Source organism: Canis aureus, chromosome 17 (assembly GCF_053574225.1).
Source record: "Canis aureus isolate CA01 chromosome 17, VMU_Caureus_v.1.0, whole genome shotgun sequence".
NCBI lineage: Eukaryota > Metazoa > Chordata > Mammalia > Carnivora > Canidae > Canis > Canis aureus.
Genome location: NC_135627.1, coordinates 61,303,204 through 61,322,096, shown reverse-complemented (window position 1 = coordinate 61,322,096; position 18,893 = coordinate 61,303,204). Strand labels below are relative to the sequence as shown.

The window sequence follows — 18,893 nt, the reverse complement described above, 5'->3', positions numbered from 1 at the left end:
CGCCAGGAGACCCCCCCGGCCCCCCGCCTCCCCTCGGGTGTCACTCACCCCGCCCGCCCCGCCCCCCGGCTTCCGGTCCGGGAGCCGGGGGCCCTCTCCTTCGGTTTCGCCAGAGCCCGTGCCTCTCTGCTCTTCCCGGAAAACCAAGGCCAAAACCAAACCATTGCTGCTGGTAGGACAGTGGTTTTGTCTGCAAAGCTGACGGAGTCGATGACGTCTGACCATGACCGTGTCGGTGAGGAGGGGCGGCCACGACGGGAGAGGGAGAGCCCATCCTCCACCAAGGGACAGACGCGGTAGTTCGGAGGGCTTCGTGGCTCAGTCACAAAGGAAGAGGAGAAGTGAGTAGGAACGATCCGTGACAGAGCGAGGAGAGCACCAGGAGGGAAACGCCGGCCCTCCCCGCACGGGGCAGGCGTGACGAGGCGGTAGACGGACTCTTTAATCCGGTCAGCTCCAGTCTGACTGGAAACTCCGAGGTGAGAGGAAAGCGCTGTCTTTGCGGAAACAGACGAGGACCGGGGCAGGAAGACCCCCTCCCCGCAAGTTCCAGTTGCACGAGGCGGACAAGTGTCCCCGCGAAAGAAAACGCCTGCAAACCCGCCCCACCGCGCTCCTCACCTCAGTAACTCGAACAGGCACCAGCCCCCTTTGGCGGCCGCCATCTTCCCTCGACCCCCGACCTCCGGAAGCGCTTCGCTGTTACTCTTCTCTATTGGCTCCTGAGGAAGCGGGGGGCGGGGGGTGTTCTCTCCGCCTCCGCGGGGCCCATCTTGCGTTCCAATTGGCTGCTGGCAGTAGCTTCCCACGGCCTTCCAGCCAATAGAATCTCCCGGGGAGGAGACGAGCGTTCGGCGTGGCGCACAAGGGTCCCGCCTCCAGTGGGCGGGGCCGGAGCGGGAGTTGGGCTGGGGGGCGTGGCCTGCGATGGACACCGGCGCCCGCCCTCGGCTCCCTCCCCCACGGGAAGCCCCCCGCCCCGGGCCCGCGGGCGGTTGAGACCAATGGGAGGTCCTTGCGCGCCTCGGGTCGATTTTCCAGGTGCAGAGGTCACCCCCGGCGCGGCTGTAACGCCTGGGATCCGGCGCTCGGGAGCCAGGCGCGGACCCGGACCGGGAGCCGGAGCCGGCGCCCGCCGCGCCGCACCTTCCCCGCCCGCGGCCGGCGCGCCCTGGGTCCGCATCTCCGCGCCCGCCCCGCGGCCCTCCCGGCGCTCGCTGCAGGCCGCAGACCGAGTCCGCAGCGCGCCGGCCCGAGGTAGCGGAGCCCCGGGGAGGACCGGCCCTGCCAGGCTGCGAGCGCGGCTCCGGGGCCCGTGGCGCGCGTCTGACCCACCCGCGGGCGAGGGCAGCGGGTCCCGGGCCTGTCCCCGTGCGGGCGCCCGGCCGCAGAGGTGCAGCGCTCACCGCGCCCTTGTCCCCCCCCCCCCACCAGGTGACCCCAGGATTCGGTGCCCCCGGAGGACGATGCTGCAGCCGTAAGCCGAAGAGGCCGGTCGGACAGTAAGTGTCGTTCCCGGGCGCCGGGCGCGCACACTCACCTGGCGGCCCCTGCTCGCCCACCTGGCGGCTGGCGGCCGGCGTCCGCGGGGGGCGGGGCGCGGAGCCCCAGCCCGGGGGCAGTCGGGATCCTACCCCGAGCAGCCCCAGGACAGGCGGGGGCCCCGGCGGGTCTGCAGGACACTTTCCCATTCATCTTGGTGCTGAGGAATCTGAAGCTGGCGACGTAAAGTGAGCGTCGACTTGCTGCCGCGTAAGAGCGCGAATTGCCCGGGCTGATTAAATTAATTGCCCAGAGAAGTTACTCAGAGTGTGCGGATCTCTGTACGGTCTATTCAGGTCCTGCAACTTTTTTTTTTTTTTTTTTTTTAAACAGGCTCCACACCCACGGTGGAGTCCGACGGGGACTCAGGACCCTGAACCGAGATCAAGAGCACTTAACCAGGCGCCCCCTGCGACTTTTCTTTTTTTTAAGAACTACTTTGGATTCATTTTAATTACACAAGTAATACGTTAATGCAGTCACTTAAAAATGCAAACAGTACAGAAGTATCAAGCATGAAAAGCAGATGCACTTTGTAATCCTTTTCTATTTATTTATATATGTCTCCATTTGTTCAGCAAACATTTATTGAAAAGTTACTGTGTTTCAGGCATGGTGTTGAAGAGCTGAAAATACCGTGGTTACCAAAAAAAGGTGTGTGTGTGTGTGTGTGTGTGTGTGTGCATCCAGAGAAATCTTTAGGTTTTGTATGTGTGTAGTTTTAAAATGTTTGTTTTGTTTCACATAAATGAAATCACATAGTGTATATCCTGCAACTTTATTTTCTTCAATACAACTGTGTTTTAGAGATTGTTTCAGCTCAGTATGTAAGCATCCGTCTTGTTCAGTTTAACCTCTGTACAGTATGGATGCATACCGTATGCATACCACAGTGTGTTTATCTTTTCCCTGTGGGTGATCCTTCTGGGTGCTTCTAATTTCTCCCCTCTCACAAGCCATGTTGTAGTGAACATCCTTGTGTGTGATTTGTAGTGTGACAGTTGACTATTTCTTTTTTCTTTTTTTTTTTAAGATTTTATTTATTTATTCATGAGAGACACAGAGAGAGGCAGAGACACAGGCAGAGGGGAAGCAGGCTCCCTGCAGAAAATCCCATGCAGGACTGATCCCAGGACTCTAGGATCACGCCTTGAGCCAAAGGCAGGTGCTCAACCCCTGAGCCCCCCAGGCATCCTGACAGTTGACTATTTCTTTAGGATAGATCATAGACTGAATGGGTGGTCTATAGATTTCAGAAGTTAATGATATTATTGTGTGCCCTTTTGTAGTGAAATCTGTTTTGGGCTCTGGTAGTATGGCAATGAAAGGTAAGTGGATTAATGGATGGGTAGAGAGAGGCTGGCTGATAGGTGATTCTTAGTGTGATGACTGCAGTTAATGGAAGTGTGAAGAACTTACGGGGGAGGGGTGGCTCAGACAAGGGAAGAAGCTTCAAACCACGCAATGCCTCCACCTCAGTACTCATCTGAAAAATCCTTAACCTTCCAGATTAAACTCAAGATACTTCGTCCTTAAAACTTCGGTAACTGCTTTTCCCAATGTTGAGCTCACCTTCTTCTGGATAGTAATAGCACTAGCCAGCGTTATTGAGCTTACTACTGCTAGGCTCTGTGTTACATACTTTATATACCCCCACTCTGTTATTTAGTCCTCACAAAACCCTTCATTATAGGTCTTATTTTCCTCTTATTACCATTTATTTAACAAATTTTTATAGTATTTACTAGGTGCCAGGCATTCTAGGCCCAGTGGATCCAGATGAGACTAAGACCCTGCCCTTAAGGAATTTTTGCCTTAGAGGAGGTACAGAAATGTAGAAGGGTGAACGAAGGGGTGGCTGCGTGGCCAGTTGGTGAAGCATCCAACTCTTGGTTTCAGCTCAGGAAATGATCTCAGGGTCCTGAGATCCAGCCCCACATTGGCTCTATGCTCAGCCAAGAGTCTATTTGAGATCCTCTCTACTCTCCCTCTGCCCTGCCTGCTCCTGCTCTCTCTCTCTTTCTCTCTCAAAAAAATCTTAAAAAAGGGGGGGGGGGACAAATACTGTGATTTCTGGCACTAATAAGTGTTGTGAGCATATCAGGGTATGGGCATTAGGAATGACTGGGACGGAAGATGCTATCGAAGGGAGGTGGTGGCCCATGCGCTGGGTCCTTCAGCCTTCGCTCTGCCAGCATGGAGCAGCTTCTGTTTCTCTGGTGCTGAGCCAAAGCAGAACAGAGGTGCAAGAGGGGCACAGAGATGAATATAGGCCAGCCCCCAAGCTCTTGGAGCTGACAGTCCAGAGGTGTGGACACAGCACAGGACTCATAGGAACGGTCAGCCCCTCCTGGGAGGAAGGGCCACAAAAAGAAGGTCAAGAAGAGATGTGGCACGAGTCAGGTCTTTTTTTTTTCTTTTCAAGATTTTATCTATTAATTTACCCATGACAGACAGAGAGAGGCAGAGACCCAGGCAGAGGGAGAAGCAGGCTCCCTGTGGGCAGCCCGATGTGGGACTCGATCCCAGGACCCTGGGGTCGCACCCTGAGCCAAAGGCAGACAGTCAACCACTGAGCCACCCAGGTGCCCCAGTGAGTGAGGTCTTGAAGGAGAAATGCCATGTGTCATTTGGGCACACTAAAGGGGGAAGGGAGGGATGTCCCAGGATAGGACCAGCAGGTGCAAAGGTCCCAGAGGATAGGAATGGAAAGGTGGATTTACCTTGAGTGGCCGGACAGGTCTGGAAAGCTAATTGCGGGAGGCCCTGTGTTCAGGCCTTTGGACTTTATTCCACAAACTGGAGAGTTCATAAAACCTGGACAAACAGTGTGAGGGGCTTCTCCAAAGAAGGGTAAACAGAAAAGTGAGCTCCTGGAGACTTAATTAGAGGCCTTTGCCAGCAGTCCACTCACCCAGACCCAAGGTGGCTGAAACCCTACAAAAGACCTGGGAGTTCCATTTCCTGTGGAGTTGCTGCTTCAGGAATAAAAGGTTTTTTAGACTCCGCAGCGTCCAGAGTGTCAGAGGCATTGGTGGTCCGATCAGCAACTAACACAGAGCGTAGTTGGTACACAAGTTACTGGGAGCAAGCTGGGGTGGGAGGGGGACAAGGAACCGGGGGGGGGGGGGAAGCTGGGGGGGAGGCAGGAGAGTTTGATTTAAGTGTTTCTTTATCTGACATGGATCTTCATGGCAAGGATGGAGATAGCCCAGGGCCATGATGACTGTTCGCTGATGGCACATGTAGCAGGGCAGTGTCCGTGTCCGTGTCCGTGTTCAGTGTGTGCAATATTATTTTTATCTATAGGTTTAGAATCATTGCCAAGTGAAATTTTCAAATGTCTGACTTTTTTAAAAAAGAAAAACTAAGTTAAAGGAGGAAAATCTGAGGAGATCAAAGGTCGATGAGATAAAGTAGAGAGCAAAGCAGGGTGACTTTTTATTGTGATGTAACCAACATGGCAAATAAGGTTTTAAAACACCAGTAATTGTGAAATCTGTGGATTCAGAAATGCAGCCATTGTGTTGAAGCCTCAGTCCCTACAGAAACTCAAAATTACTCCACATTGGGGATTAGAAATGCTTAGAATTCTTTTAAATTCTTTTAAAAAATTACTATTAATGAAAGTAGTTCTATAAGAGAGATTTGGAAAATAAAGCCCAAAATGAGAAAATTGACTTTTACTTATCACTCTCAGGATGACCGTTAGCACATTTGTAAACTTTATTTATTATTTTTTTTGCTGCATCATGTTATTAATTTTTAGAAATAAAAAAAATATATTCTTATAACTGAAAGAGAACCAGTATTAACATCTTTGGCATATTTCAATCCAGTCTTTTCCTTTTTCCAAACTCCATGGTGTGTGCGCGCGTGGGTGTGTTAACAGCTTTCAAAGCCGCCCCTCCATGAGTCCGTCCTTATTCTCAGGCAGCGTGTGGCCTCTCTCAGTCCTGGCCATGGGCTGGTTTAGTCAGAAGCATCTCGTGGCCACCCTGGCCCCCGCCCCAGCCCCGGGACCCTCCAGCCGCTGCCCGGGTGGATCTGCACACCGCCCTCTCTGCTCCTGCGGCACAGTGACAACTGCTGGGACCTTTAGGCAACCGCGTGCTTGGTGCTGTTCACAGGTTCTGGTTTCTAATGTCAACTGTGACCGCAAATTGCAGATGCTTTTCGCTTGTCCTGTGTCAACTTCCTGCGATCAGGGAGCCTCGTGCGCCATCTCTGCTTCCTGATTCTCAACAAATGACCTGACTTCTTACTTGGAGAGAAGTGACAGCACTGGGTCTAGTTTTCTTCAACTTCCCGCCTACATCCATGCAGCGTTTTCTAAGCTTCTGTAGGTCTACAGCCTATTTTCACTTGCTCGTCTAGTCCCGATGGGGCTTGCTTTTCAAGGTCATCTCTTCAGTGAGTGCCCTTGACCTCTGCCCCTTCTCCTCTACCTGTTCTGGAGCCCTTACTGGTCATCACTTTTCTTGCCTCCAGTCTTTCCCCCTCTGCAGACTTCTCCCCTTCAATTTATAAATTTGTGCCATTTGCTTTCATTTTAAAATCTCTTCCATTACTTTGTGTCTCCTGTGACCTCTTGTAGTATCTTCTCCCCTTCTGAAAGAATCATTTTCATTTGCATGTTTCCACCCTCCCATTTGCTTTAAGATTTTTCTTTTATCAGTTTATTGAACATAAAAGAAATGCATACAGACACATATATAGTTATAAAACATAATAAAGTAGAGAACACCTTTGACCTCCCACCTGACCCAAGAATGAGATTATCAATGCCATGGTGTCTATACACTGTTCTTCTCTTGTGTCACCTGTGGAGGTACCCACTATAAATGTAACCACCATCCCAGCCTTCTGTTTATTGTAACCTAGCTTTTGTTTTTGTTTTTGTAAAGTTTTATCACATATAATGAATGCCTGAACAATCCATTATTTAACTTTGCTGGATTCTGAGCTTTATAAAAATTCTCTCATAGTGTGCTTAGTCTTCTGAGACTTGACATTCTCCCACCAGACATTACATTAGGAAAGTTATTTGTTTCATTTAAGTAAATTTTTAATTTTTAATTCCAGTATAGTTAACGTACAGTGTTTGTTAGTTTCTAGTGTACAACATAGCGATTCAACAATTCCCTTACTCAGTGCTCATTATTATGAGTGTACTGTTAATCCCCTTCACCTGCTTCACCTGTGGCAATCATTAGTTTACTCTCTGTATTAAGAGTCTGGTTTTTCCTTTGTCTCTTTTTTTTTTTTTTTTTTTCCTTTGTCTCTTTTTTTATTTGTTTGCTTTCTTAAATTCCACAGATGAGTGAAATCATAGGGTATTTGTCTTTCATTGACTTATTTCACTTAGCAGTATACCATCTAGATCCATCCATGTCATTGCAAATAGCAAGATTTCATCTTTATTTATGGCTGATATTTCCTTTTGTATATATATACATACATACACACCACATCTTTAATCCATTCATCTATAGATGGACCCTCTGGCTGCTTCCATATCTTGACTATTGTAAATGATGCTGCAGTGAAGATAGGGGAACATGTCTGTCTTTGAGTTAGTGTCTTCATTTTCTTCAGGTAAATATTCAGTACTGGAGCTATTGGATCATATGTTCTATTTTTAGTGTTGTTGTTTTTTTAAGATTTATTTATGATAGACATAGAGAGAGAAGCAGAGACACAGGAGGAGGGAGAAGCAGGCTCCATGCCAGGAGCCCGACATGGGACTTGATCCCGGGACTCCAGGATTGCGCCCTGGGCCAAAGGCAGGCGCCAAACCGCTGAGCCACCCAGGGATCCCTATTTTTAGTGTTTTGAAGAACCTCCATACTGTTCCCCACAGTGGCTGTACCAGTTTGCATTCCCAAAAATGCATGTGGATTCCCCTTTCTCCACATCCTCAGTATACTTCTGGTTTCTTATGCTTTTGATTTTAGCCATTCTGACGGGTGTGAGGTGATAATCTTACTGTGGATTTGATTTGCATTTCCCTGAAGATTAGTGATGTAGAGCATCTTTTTCATAAGTCTGTTGGCCACCCATACGTCTTCTTTGGAAAAATGTTCGAGTTCTCTGCCCATTTTTAATTGGATTACTTATTTTCTTGGTGTTGTGTAAGTTCTTTGTATTTTTTGGATATTAGCCCTTTATCAGATATGTCATTTGTAAATATCTTCTCCCATTCAGTATGGTAAATTGCTTTTTTGTTTTGTTGATGGATTTTTTTTGCTGTGCTTTTAATTTCGGTATTGTTGCAGTAGTTTAATTCACTAGTCATTGTATTTCTAAGAATCGTTGCTGTGCATTATGCCATTGTGGGAATATAACATCATTTATCCTTTTTCCTTGAAGGATATTGGGTGGTTTGTGGGTTTTTGCAGTTACCAGCCGTTTCATGGTGTATGCTGGCACTCTGTCCACTTCTGTTTCTAGTGCTTCACCGCTCACCTGGAAACTCTTTTGTTTAGATTTCTATGAATGGCAAGGCATATCCTCCCTAATTTTTCTTTGAATAATCTCTCTACTTTTTTTTTTTTAAAAAAAAAGCTTTACTGAGGTACAATTCACAGATGCATGCAATTATCAACCACAGTCCATTTTAGAATATTTTCATTCATTACCTCAGAAAGAAACCATACACCTTCAGCTATCACTCCCTACCTCCCCATGATCCCCATGCCTAAGCAACCACTAATCTACTTTCTCTTTAGATTTGCCTATTGTGAAGTTTTCATATCTTAGGGGAAAGCTTCCAGTCTTTCACCATTAAGTACAATGTTGGCTGTGGGTTTTTCATAGATATCCTTTATCATGTTTTAAGAAGTTCCCTCCAAGTCCTACTTTGTCCAGTGTTTTTATCATGAAAGGATTTTATATTTTGTCAGATGCTTTCTCGGTGTCTATTGAAAAAACCATGTTTTGATTTTTATTCTATCAATGTGGTGTGTTTCATTAACTGATTTTAGATGTTAAACCAGACTTGCATTCCCAGGACAAATCCCACTTTGTCATGGCATGAAATATTTTTATATTTTGCTGGATTTGGTTTACTGTAATATTGCTGAGGAATATTCGTGTCCATATTCACATGAGATATTGGTTTGTAGTTTTCTTGTGATCTCTTTGTCTAATTTTGGTATCAAGGTAATGCTGGCCTCATTCATAGAATGAGTTGAGAAGTGTTCCTTTGTCTTTTGGTTTTCTTTTTTTTTTTCCTTAGGAAGACTGTATTAAAATTTTGTATTCTCCTCAATTAATCTTTGATGGCATTTAGTGTTGAAGCTGTCTGAGCTTGGACTTTTCTTCTTGGCAAGCTTTCCACTTACTAATTCAAGATCTTACTTATTTCTTCTTAAGTCAGTTTTGGTAGTTTTTCTTTCTGGAATTGGCCTATTACATCCAGGGTATCTAATTTGTTGGCACACAATTGTTTCTAGTATTCCTTTATAATCCTTCTTATTTCTTTAAAATCAGTGATAATAACCCCTTTTTCATTTCTGATTCTAATACTTTGAGTCTTCTCTCTGTTTTCTGAGTCATTCTAGCTAAAGAGTTATCAATTTTGTTGATTTCAAAGAAACAGCCTTTGGTTTTGACAATTTTCTGTATTTTTCTGTCCTCTATTTCATTAATTCCTACTCTAATCTTTTATTCCCTTATGTCATAGGTTGAAGCTCTCGTACCTGTGAGTGTTGTCATCTTACATGGAAGTAGGGTCTTTGCAGGTGTAATTAGTACATTAAGATGAAGTCATACAGGATTCTGGTGGACCCTAAATCCAATTTCTGCTATTCCTTTTTTTTTTTTTTTTTAAGATTTTATTTATTTATTTATGAGAGACACAGAAAGAGAGGCAGAGACACAAGCAGACGGTGAAGCAGGCTCCCTGCAGAGGGCCCGCCACAGAAATCTATCCTAGGACCTCAGGATCATGCCTTGAGCCAAAGGCAGATGCTCGGGACACCTGGGTGACTCAGTGGTTGAGCATCTGCCTTCAGTTCAGGGCGTGATCCTGGAGTCCAGGGATTGAGTCCCACATTGGGCTCCCCACAGGGAGCCTGCTTTGTGTCTCTGCCTCTCTCTCTGTGTCTCTCATGAATGAATGAATGAATGAATCAATCAATCTTTAAAAAAAAAAGGCACTCAACCACTGAGCCATCCAGAGGCCCCAATTTCTGCTATTCTTGTAAGAAACCATGTGAAGACACAGATGAGAAAGCCATGTGATTATAGAAATAGATTGGAGTGATGCTTCTATTAACCAAGAAATGCTAAGGATTGCCAGCAACCACCAGGAAGTAGGAGAGAGTCATGAGATAGATTCTCCTTCAGAGCCTCAAAAAGGAAAATCTTGACTTCTAGCCATCAGAATTATGAGAGAATAGATTTCTAATACTCAATTTTGTTACAGCAGTATTAGGACACTAACATAATTTCCTTCTACTTCTTTAGGTTTAGTCATTTTTTTCCAGTATCTTAGGTAGAAGCTTGGGTTATTGATTTGAGATCCTCTTTTTTTCTTTATTCAGGTATTGACAACTATCGGTTTCCCTTTAAACATTTATGGGATGCTTTAGGTGCATCCCATAAATGTTGGTATGTTGTGTCTTCATTTGGCTCAAAGTGTTTACTAATTTCCCTTTGATTTCTTCTTTGGCCCACTGGTTATTTAGGAGTGTCCTGTTTCATTTCCACATATTTGTGAGTTTCCCGGATTCCTTTCTATTACAGATTTCTGATTCAGTTGTGGTTGAAGACTAGACTGCATTATTTCCATTGTTTTCAATTTATTGAGGTTAATTTTATGGCCTAGCATATGGTATATCCTGGAGAATGTCCCATGTGCACTTGAAAATGGGTATATTATACTATTATTGCGTGGAGGGTTCTGTATATATTGGTCAGGTCTGTTTGGCCTATTGTGTTGTTCCTGTCTTCTATTTTGCAATTCTGGTATCGGTTCCAACATACGGATTTTTTTCTCCATACACCAAACAATTCTTGGGTCAGCTGAGTGTCCTGCAATTTAACTTATTTCTTAAGCTATCTATCTGGGGATTGCATCAGATCCCAGAGGTTCAGGGCTCTTTCCTACAAGACTGCCCTCCTGCCCTCCACTTCAGATACCAGTGACAAGTTCAGGTTGTCACCTGTGCGTCTGACCTACTGGCTATAGGATGAAGGTTCCAACAAGCCCCTCTGAGTTCAATTAATTTGCTAGAGTGAGTCACAGAACTCAGGAAAGTACTTACTTACATCAGTATATTATAAAAGGGTATAACTCAGGAAGAGCCAGATGGAAGAGTTTTACATTGGGCAAGGTCCCATGTCACTTAGGAAATTCCAAGGGCTTTAGGAGACCAAATACTATTTCTGTTATTAAGTCACCCGTTTCCTTGTTGATACTCGGCACAGTTTTCTTCATTATCGAAAGTGAGTGTTGAAGTCTCCAATTGTCACTGGTAAATTGTCTTTTTTCTTTTCATTTCTGTCAGTTATTTTTGTCATGTATTCTGTGTGCTGGTATTAGATGTGTATGTTTGTAATTTTTATATCTTCCTGGTGGAGTGAGTTTTATCATCATAAAATGTACCCTTTTTTTCCTGGTAACATTGTTTTGAAGTCTGTTTTGTTTATCAGGATAGCCACATTGGCTTTCTTGTGGTTACTGTTTGCATGATACATCTTTTTCCATTATTTTATTTTTAGTCTATTTGTGTCATTGAATCTAAAGTTATCAAACTTTCTGGATGTGTAGGCTATTTTTTTTTTTTCCACTAAATTTGGGAAGTTTTCAGTCACTGTTTCTTTGAGTATTTTTCCTATTCCTTTTTCCTGGTCTCCCATTACACATATGCTGGTGTGGGCAGTGGTGTCCCAAATTTCTATGAGTGTAACTGAGCCCAAGCCCGTCTGCCTGATGCACAGCAAAGCCAATCACCAAGACCCTAGGTTTGCAGCAAGGAAAGCGTTTTTTTTTTTTGAGAGGCAAATGAGATGGGCAAGCCTGAAACCCACCTCCCGAAGGGGGACAGAACAAGTTTTTTATAACCATTAGGGGTTGAGGTTACACACATATTGATGAAGAGGGTGGGGAAGCTTATGACTATTCATGAGGAAGGATGGAGTGTGCACACTGAGCAAACATATAGGTAGCATATGCTCCATGTTCACTTTAGGGAGAGACTTGATGTCATAGGCAAAATTCAGCCCCTGACATCAGGAGGTTATCTTAGGACAGGGAGCGGGGTGCGGGCATGCTCCAAGAGCTGATATAACTCTGAGGGGGTCTTGGGCTCCTTATCTCGGGTAAGGAAGGCAGGGCCTTGCTTGTTCCTAGGCTGGAACCGTATCAGTTGACCTGGAGTCCAGGCTTCTGTGATGACCACGAGTAGATTTGATAGTGGGGTCTGAAAAGACAGAGTAGCTGATTAGGAGGAAGCAGTACTCTAAACTGTTTAAGCTTCCTGCTAGTTGCAACCTCGTTAACCCTGTGGGGTACAATTTCATGAGGTTTTATTCATTTTTCTTCATTCCTTTTTTCCTCTCTGTTCTTAGATTGCATTGTCTCTTTGATCTCTTCTTGTTGGCTAATTCAGTTCAAATCTACTGTTGGACCCAACTAGTGAATTTTCATTTCAGTTTACTATATTTTTCAACTCCAGAATTGCCATTTGGTTCTTTTTTATACTTTCTATCTCCTTATTGCTATTGTCTATTTAACGCAACATTGTCATCATCTCTTCCTTTATTTAAGATGGTTTTAATGGTTTCTGTCTTTGTATATTAAATCCTACATCTCATTGCAATCAGGCAGTTTCTGTTGGCTGCTTTGTTTCTCTTGGTGTGTGGATCATACTTGTCTTTTTCTTTGCATGTCTCACAATTTTTTGGTAGAAACTGGACATTTTAGACAATTCTGGGTACTGCTACTTCCTCACCACTGCCGCCCAAGGGCTTCTTATTGTTACTTGCTTTTTTTTTATTATTATTATTATTTAGTGACTCACTAGATTATTTTAGTGGAGTATGTTTCACACCAGCAGTGTTGAGCCTCTGTTGTTTCTTATTGGGGCACAGCCTTGGGTGTGCTCACAGTCACTTTGTGATGACAATTGTTTTGTTTTTGTGGGTTTTTTTCCTGACCCACTCATAGCTATTAAGCTCCACTAATTGCTGGATGATCTGTTGTTTTCAATAATGCCCTGGGGTATAAATTGTTCCACAGCTGGGCCCACTCAAATTCAGGCTCCTTTGATGGGAAGTTCTTGAGCTCAGTGTTTTGAGATTTGTTCTGACCCCAGGCATGCTCTCCCCGGCTGTCTCCCCATCTCCCCACCCCACCAGCACTGCCCCTGCTACTTCTGCAAACTGGTCAGCCTGTAGGTCAGCCCATCAGTCCAATTGATCTACCAATCTCCTCCCGGTTGCCTTGGCTGGGAATGGGGACAATGTCACACTTCTGAGTGATTCTCCCTCTTTAGGAGCTGAGTGCTTTGGGAAGGGGATTCACAGGGCATGGGGCAGACCCTACCCTCAGTTCTGCTCAGTTTTCCTCTCTTGGTTTGGGACCAGCACATCATGAGCCAGGGCAAAGGCAGTCATATTCTGGGTGCACCGGGCTCAAAGTAGAGCCTTCGTACCAGGGGGTCTAGATGGGAGAGGGGAACCTCCACCACATGGCTGTGTCAGCCTACAACTTAGCCTCAACATCAGGAGATGGATAGGGTGAGAAGTGCTGATGTGCTGCCCCTCCTGGGAAGAAAGCCCACTGACTGGTAGCTGGGTGGGGAGGGATCCCTGTGTTCTTGGCTGCACCAGTCAAGTAGAGTTCCCACCTTGCTGAGTTCAGAGAGAGGGGAGGGAGTGTGGTCTTGATTCAAACCGTGTAGACTCTTGCTCCAAATTGTAGGAGGTTTTCTTGAACAAATATTTGTTCATTTGCTCTATGTCTTTAGGGTCATTTCCAGAGCCTTTCCGTGTTTGTTTGTAAGGTTTCTTTAAAATAATTTTCACCAGTTTTACTGGGGAGCTGGTCTGCAGTTTATACTGCCGTGCCCAAAGCCCCTACTCCTCTACTGCATGTGACACTTGTATTAGAATTATGTTTGGCCATGTACAACAGAAGGTCTACAGCAATATGGCTGTTAGTGAAGTTGAGAGGCATGTGTCCCGGGTTGGTGGGTGTCTCCGGGGTCATCAGGGATGCAGACCTCCTTGTCTCACTGCTCTAGAAAGCTAAGATGCAGCTCCCATCTTCCTCATAATCTCATGGCTAGGACTCCAGCCGTCTAACCCATGTCACACACAGCAGAAATGAGGAAGGGGTAAGCACAAACCTGGTCTCTCTTTTAGGGAGCCTTCTCAGGAGCCCTGACAAACAGCTTTTCCTTATATTTCATTGGCTAGAACTTTGCATCGATTTTTCAACATTTTTAAATTAGAAGATTTTATTGTGTGAAACTCCAGCTACTTACCTTCTCTTGGAAACCCTGGCGACCCAAGACTCTTGACAGCAGTTGGCTGGAGCCCAGGAGTAACTGCCTCATGTAGGGGGAGCACGTTAAAAAGAAAACCACAGGATCAAAATGGTGTCACTTAGGTTAAGTCCCCGAGACTATAAACCAGGGCTTCATACCTAAGATCACTGCAGTGTCCCCCTCCTGCAGGAATACTACTCTTAACTGGTTAGTCAGGAGTTTTCTGACAAACAGCAATGGGGTCATCTATCAGGTGGGTTTCTCCGTCTCCCGAAGGAAGATGAGGTAATCTGCGCAGTAAGACCCTCTGCTCTTCTCCTGAAACAACCTTTCCTTGCCTCTTGCCTTACAACTTTCACACCACTTCCCTTCCCTTAAAATCTTCCATTTCATACAGCTCCTTGGAGCGCCCCCTGCTCTGTCAATGGGATGCTACCCGATGCATGGATCGTTTAATAAAGCCAATTAGATCTTCAAATTTACTCAGTTGAGTTTTTTTTCACAAGGTCAGTGCCTGTTCTCAGTAGTAATTGAGTTCAGACTGTTGGCTTGGAGGGGAAAAGGAATAAGGGGGAAGAGAGCCGGCTGTGCATGGGGCTTCTGAACATTGAATACTTGTTTAAAAGTCTAGCAATCCATGTTTTATAGCAAGCAAATGTGTCAGTTGTTTTGGTTTAGTTTTCTGTGTCATTCATTCAACAAATCTTTATTGAGAAACTTAGATATAAGTGCTGCTGGCGTGCTGGCAATACAGAGGTGGGTGAGGAAAACGGACGGGGATGCTGGGACTTGTGAAGCTCACATCCTGATGGAGGGACGGTCGGTAAACAAATAAAATATGTATTACTGTATCAGATGGTAGCGGAGGACTCTGAAAACTTGGCAGGAAAGGACCAAGGGGAGTGGGAGTGTTTGAAATAGGAACGGAGCAATTAGGGGCAAGCTACTGAGGAGGGGACCTTTGAGCGAAGACCTGTGGCAGGTGAGGAAGTGAGCCATCTGGGGACGGGTGGTGGGGAAGGGTTGTTTTTAGGCCCCAGAGAGTAGAAGTGGGGGGAGTCCCTGAGGCCGCAGGAAGCCTTGCTTTGTTGCAGAAACAGCCGGCTGGGTGAGGGATGAGCAGCATGAGGGTTGGCTGAAAAGCCAACCAGAGTCCTCTGACTTCTCCTTCAGGGGCTCTGGATTTTGCATGGAGAAGAGACTTTAGGCCAGAGGTCCCTTAGGCAGGTTTGTTAGACTAGTGCAGGCAAGGCGTGCTGGTGGTTTGGAGCAGGGTGTAGTGGGTTCCTGAGAAGGGACTGGACCCTGACTGTATTTAAAGGTGGGACAGACAGGATTTGCTGTTCATTTACCTGCAGGTTTGAAAGGAGGAGACCGTTCTTTTTTTTTTTTTTTTTTTTTAAGATTTTATTTATTCATGAGAATACACAGAGAGAGAGAGAGAGAGAGAGAGAGAGAGAGGCAGAGGGAGAAGCAGGCTCCATGCAGGGAGCCTGACGTGGGACTTGATCCCAGGTCTCCAGGATCACGTCCTGGGCTGAAGGTGGTGCTAAACTGCTGAGCCACCCAGGCTGCCCAGGAGGAGACCGTTCTTATCAAGGGTTAATGCAGGTGGAAGAAAGGAGACTGGCAGGGGCAGGGAAGGGCCAGAACTGGGGGGGCCCAGTTTTAGACCAGTGAACGTTCATGATGCATGTTAACGATCCAGCAGGAGATGTAGGTTAAACGGCCCTTGGGACCCGAAGTGTGGTCTGGGAGTTCCTGGGCGTAAGCCGTATTTCTGCTGGGCTGAATGAGCTCACCAAGGAAGGGGGGGCTCACCCACAGGGAAGGGGCCCAAAAGGGCTGAGCTGCGAGCCAGTCTAGCACCAAGAGCTTCAGGAGGAGCAGGCTCCTGGAGGGCCTCTGAGAAGGAGCTGGGGGCAGGGGGGCGGGGGGGAATGGGACCTGGGGGCCAGGACACTTCTCCCTGTCTCCCTGCAGCCGGAGGGGAGGACGGAGAATGGAGGCAGGTGGGGGAGGCAGGTGGGTGCGGGGTTGAGACCTCGGCAGGCAGGACTGTGCTGGTTGCTCCAGTTAGATCCCTGTGGCAGGAGGCAGGCTCCCCCGCGGGCGTGGAGGTCGGAGGAGGGGCGGGAGGGGATGACAGGTGGGGCAGGTGGCAAGTCCTCCAAGACAGCGGGAGGGAGAGGGCGAGGCAGGCGCCCAGGGCAGCTGGGTAGTGTCTGGTCTGGACCTCGTGGCTGCGAGCAGCCAGCCAGGGAGCGTGGGGTGGGGGGGACGCTGGGGCTGCAGGGCTGGAGGTGTGCAGGGCTGCCAAGGAGGTTGAGGTGCGTGTGCTCAGCCGTGAACTGTTTCGGGTGTCTGTCCTCTGGCCCTGTCCAGTCTCTATGCTCTAGAACTGTCATCATTTTTCCCACGGTAGGCAATCCAGCCAGGGTTTTCTCTTCTCTTTTCCTTGCTTTTCTTTTTCTTTCTTCTTGTGTGTGTGACGGGCTGTTTCAGTCTCAGAGGCCCCCAGTGCCGGGGATGCAAGGAGCAGCCCCGGGCCGTCCCCCTAGCAGGTCTTCTAGGGTGACTGGCCCGCGGCAGCCCCTCCCACGCCGAGCACCTCCAGTTTGAAGGATCACTTTTGAGCTTGAGGACTGTCCTCTACTGTTCTCTCCTAACCTGCTCATGAACTCCCGAGAGCAGAGTGTGTCCCCTATCTTCTGATGTGCACAGCGCTTAAGTGGTTGGCTCTCAGGCTCTGAATTATCCTCCTTTATTAATATTCCGCCTCCGTTGTGAAGGATGGGCTGTTTGTACTGCTCCTGTTCTCTGGGAACCTTCGGGGCCGCTGCTTCCCAGCGTGCGTAGTGTCAGGTCCTGTCGTCCTGTCACAGGATCCGGGGCTCCGCTGCCTGTCCTGGGAGGACTGGCCCAGTGCTCCTCCTGAGAAGCCCCACCCAGGGACTGAGCTGGTCATCTCTGTCAAGTGCTGAAATATTGGAGCCAGATGTCTCGGGGGCTCATGGAAACACGAGCTGTCCATCTGCCTTCGGGCCCGGCTCCTCAGATTGCACCAGGGTTCCAAAGGGATTTTAATTTTTTTACAAAAAAGATCCAGAGACTGGGAAGGTGGGTAGGATAAATTTATTTTGGAAGGTAGATGGTATAATTTGCACACGTGGGAGGCAAGAATAATTTAGTGTGAGGAGAACCCTGCAGACCTGTAGCTCTAGAAGGAATGTGTGAGAGCCGGATATGCCCTTGCGCTGGAGTCAGGGGAACAAAAGCACCACGAAGTTCTACGTAGGAGGAAGCACACTTGGGTCTGTCTGGACCTCATCTCAGTGAGGACACATGTCACGCCTGGGGAATGGGGCTTGTTCATCACTGTGTTAGGTAAGACCCAGGAACCGTGTCTGTCTCCTGGTGGTGCCCACGTGCTTGGTGTCGGGGGCAAGTATGGGCTGATCTGGAAGCCACCTCCGTGGAGGGAGAAGACCTGGCCTCCAGGGAACAGCAGAGGCTCCTACCTGCCAGGCCTGGGCTGCTGGCATGGGTGAGGCTGGAATTCAGATGAGGGAGCAAGCCCTGCTAGCATGAATGGAGGCCACACTGAGAGCAGGATTTAAGGGATAAGGGGGATTAGCCTGGCAGAGGAGGTCAGGTGTGAGGAGGGGGGAGGTGCCACAAAGAAGGGTTTGGGCTCCGCTCTTAGCCTGGGAAAGTGGTTCACGCTTTGGCTGTTTGCAGGTCCCTTAGGATTCCGTGGGAGCAGTGGAGAAGCCACTGTCTTCACCCCAGACCGCTTCCCCCATTCCTCCTCGCCTCCGCCCCCATGGAAGTGGCCGTGTCCGCCACAGGGCCTCTCTGAGCCTGGAGTGCCGCCTCCTTGGTTTAATCCTTCTTTGCTATTCATTTTCTCTGCTCCTGGTAACCCTATAGGCTCCCCCTCCTCGGAGTCTCCGTTCTCAGGCCTGCCCAAACCTGCCCAAACCGTATTTCTAAATCACAAATGTAAATCATGGAAGTCCTTTGCGTTAAAAACTGGCGATTCTCCACTGTCCACAGGACAAAGTCTGAACTTCAGGCCTGTTATAACCTGGCCCCAGCCTCCTTGTTCTGGCTGCGTCCTGGGTCTGAGTGACCATTTAGGAGAAGTAAAAGTATTTTACAGCAAAGTATTTAAAATTTCTATAGCCCATGGTGCTAACAGGACAGACAGTTCCAAAGCACTTGGGATGTATGAGGCCAACATACTTTCCTTATTAACCATTCATAGCTACAGCACAGAAGCGCTTATATTTATAATGGCCTCCTATCACCAAGAAAAGTTGAGACCTGAGTATTAACTTCTGTTTTAAAAGACAGCAGAAAGAAACAGCACCTTTGGGGAAGGATTTCTACCCAAAATGACAACATTTTTAAAAATCTGTGCTCAAAGAGATAGCTTCAGACATCTGTAGAACATACTTATGATGCACCCCAAGGAAATGTGAGGGGGTTGGCAGGCACACACAGGTCCTGATGGGTCCTCGCAGATAAGATTGGAGTGATCGATTGCAAGAAAGCAATGACAGATGTCCTGGACTCGCCTGTGCCGGCCCCTCGGTGGAGTCAGGCCTGAGGGACCAAGCATCACACATGCCATTCCTTCTTGCTCACTGATGTGATTAGCACCTCTTGGAAATGGAGGCGGGTTCTTTTCTGACTGAGCACGCAGCAGATAAGAAGCCAGGTGAGACACAGACTGGAGTGGCATGCCCTGAGCATGTTCCAGGAGTGGGAGCTGACGGGGGTAAATCCCCACAGAGCAAATGAGAGGCAGGAGAGTCGCCTTCCCTCAAAGAGAACAGATCTGGT

General features: G+C 47.4%; 2 protein-coding genes across 7 annotated transcripts in view; one reads left to right on the top strand and one right to left on the bottom strand.

The window, feature by feature from the left end:
* The window catches only part of ALG11 (ALG11 alpha-1,2-mannosyltransferase), a 39,867-nt gene extending 39,026 nt beyond the window's left edge, over nucleotides 1-841 (bottom strand). For 2 of the 3 annotated variants that reach the window (XM_077855853.1, XM_077855854.1), the window contains exon 1: nucleotides 622-841. In XM_077855853.1, coding sequence (XP_077711979.1) covers nucleotides 622-665 — 44 coding nt within the window. In that variant the 5' untranslated portion in view covers nucleotides 666-841. The remainder of the gene's footprint in view (nucleotides 1-621) is intronic. The other variant, XM_077855852.1, reaches the window with a different exon arrangement.
* Nucleotides 52-18,893, top strand: part of ATP7B (ATPase copper transporting beta) — a 67,696-nt gene continuing 48,854 nt past the window's right edge. The window contains exons 1-3 of one of the 4 annotated variants that reach the window (XM_077855849.1): nucleotides 52-1,257; nucleotides 1,435-1,502; nucleotides 1,876-2,196. The gene's annotated coding sequence lies outside the window, so the exon portion shown is untranslated. Of the gene's footprint in view, nucleotides 1,258-1,434; nucleotides 1,503-1,566; nucleotides 1,753-1,875; nucleotides 2,197-18,893 lie in introns of those variants that run through there. The other 3 variants (XM_077855850.1, XM_077855848.1, XM_077855851.1) reach the window with 3 other exon arrangements.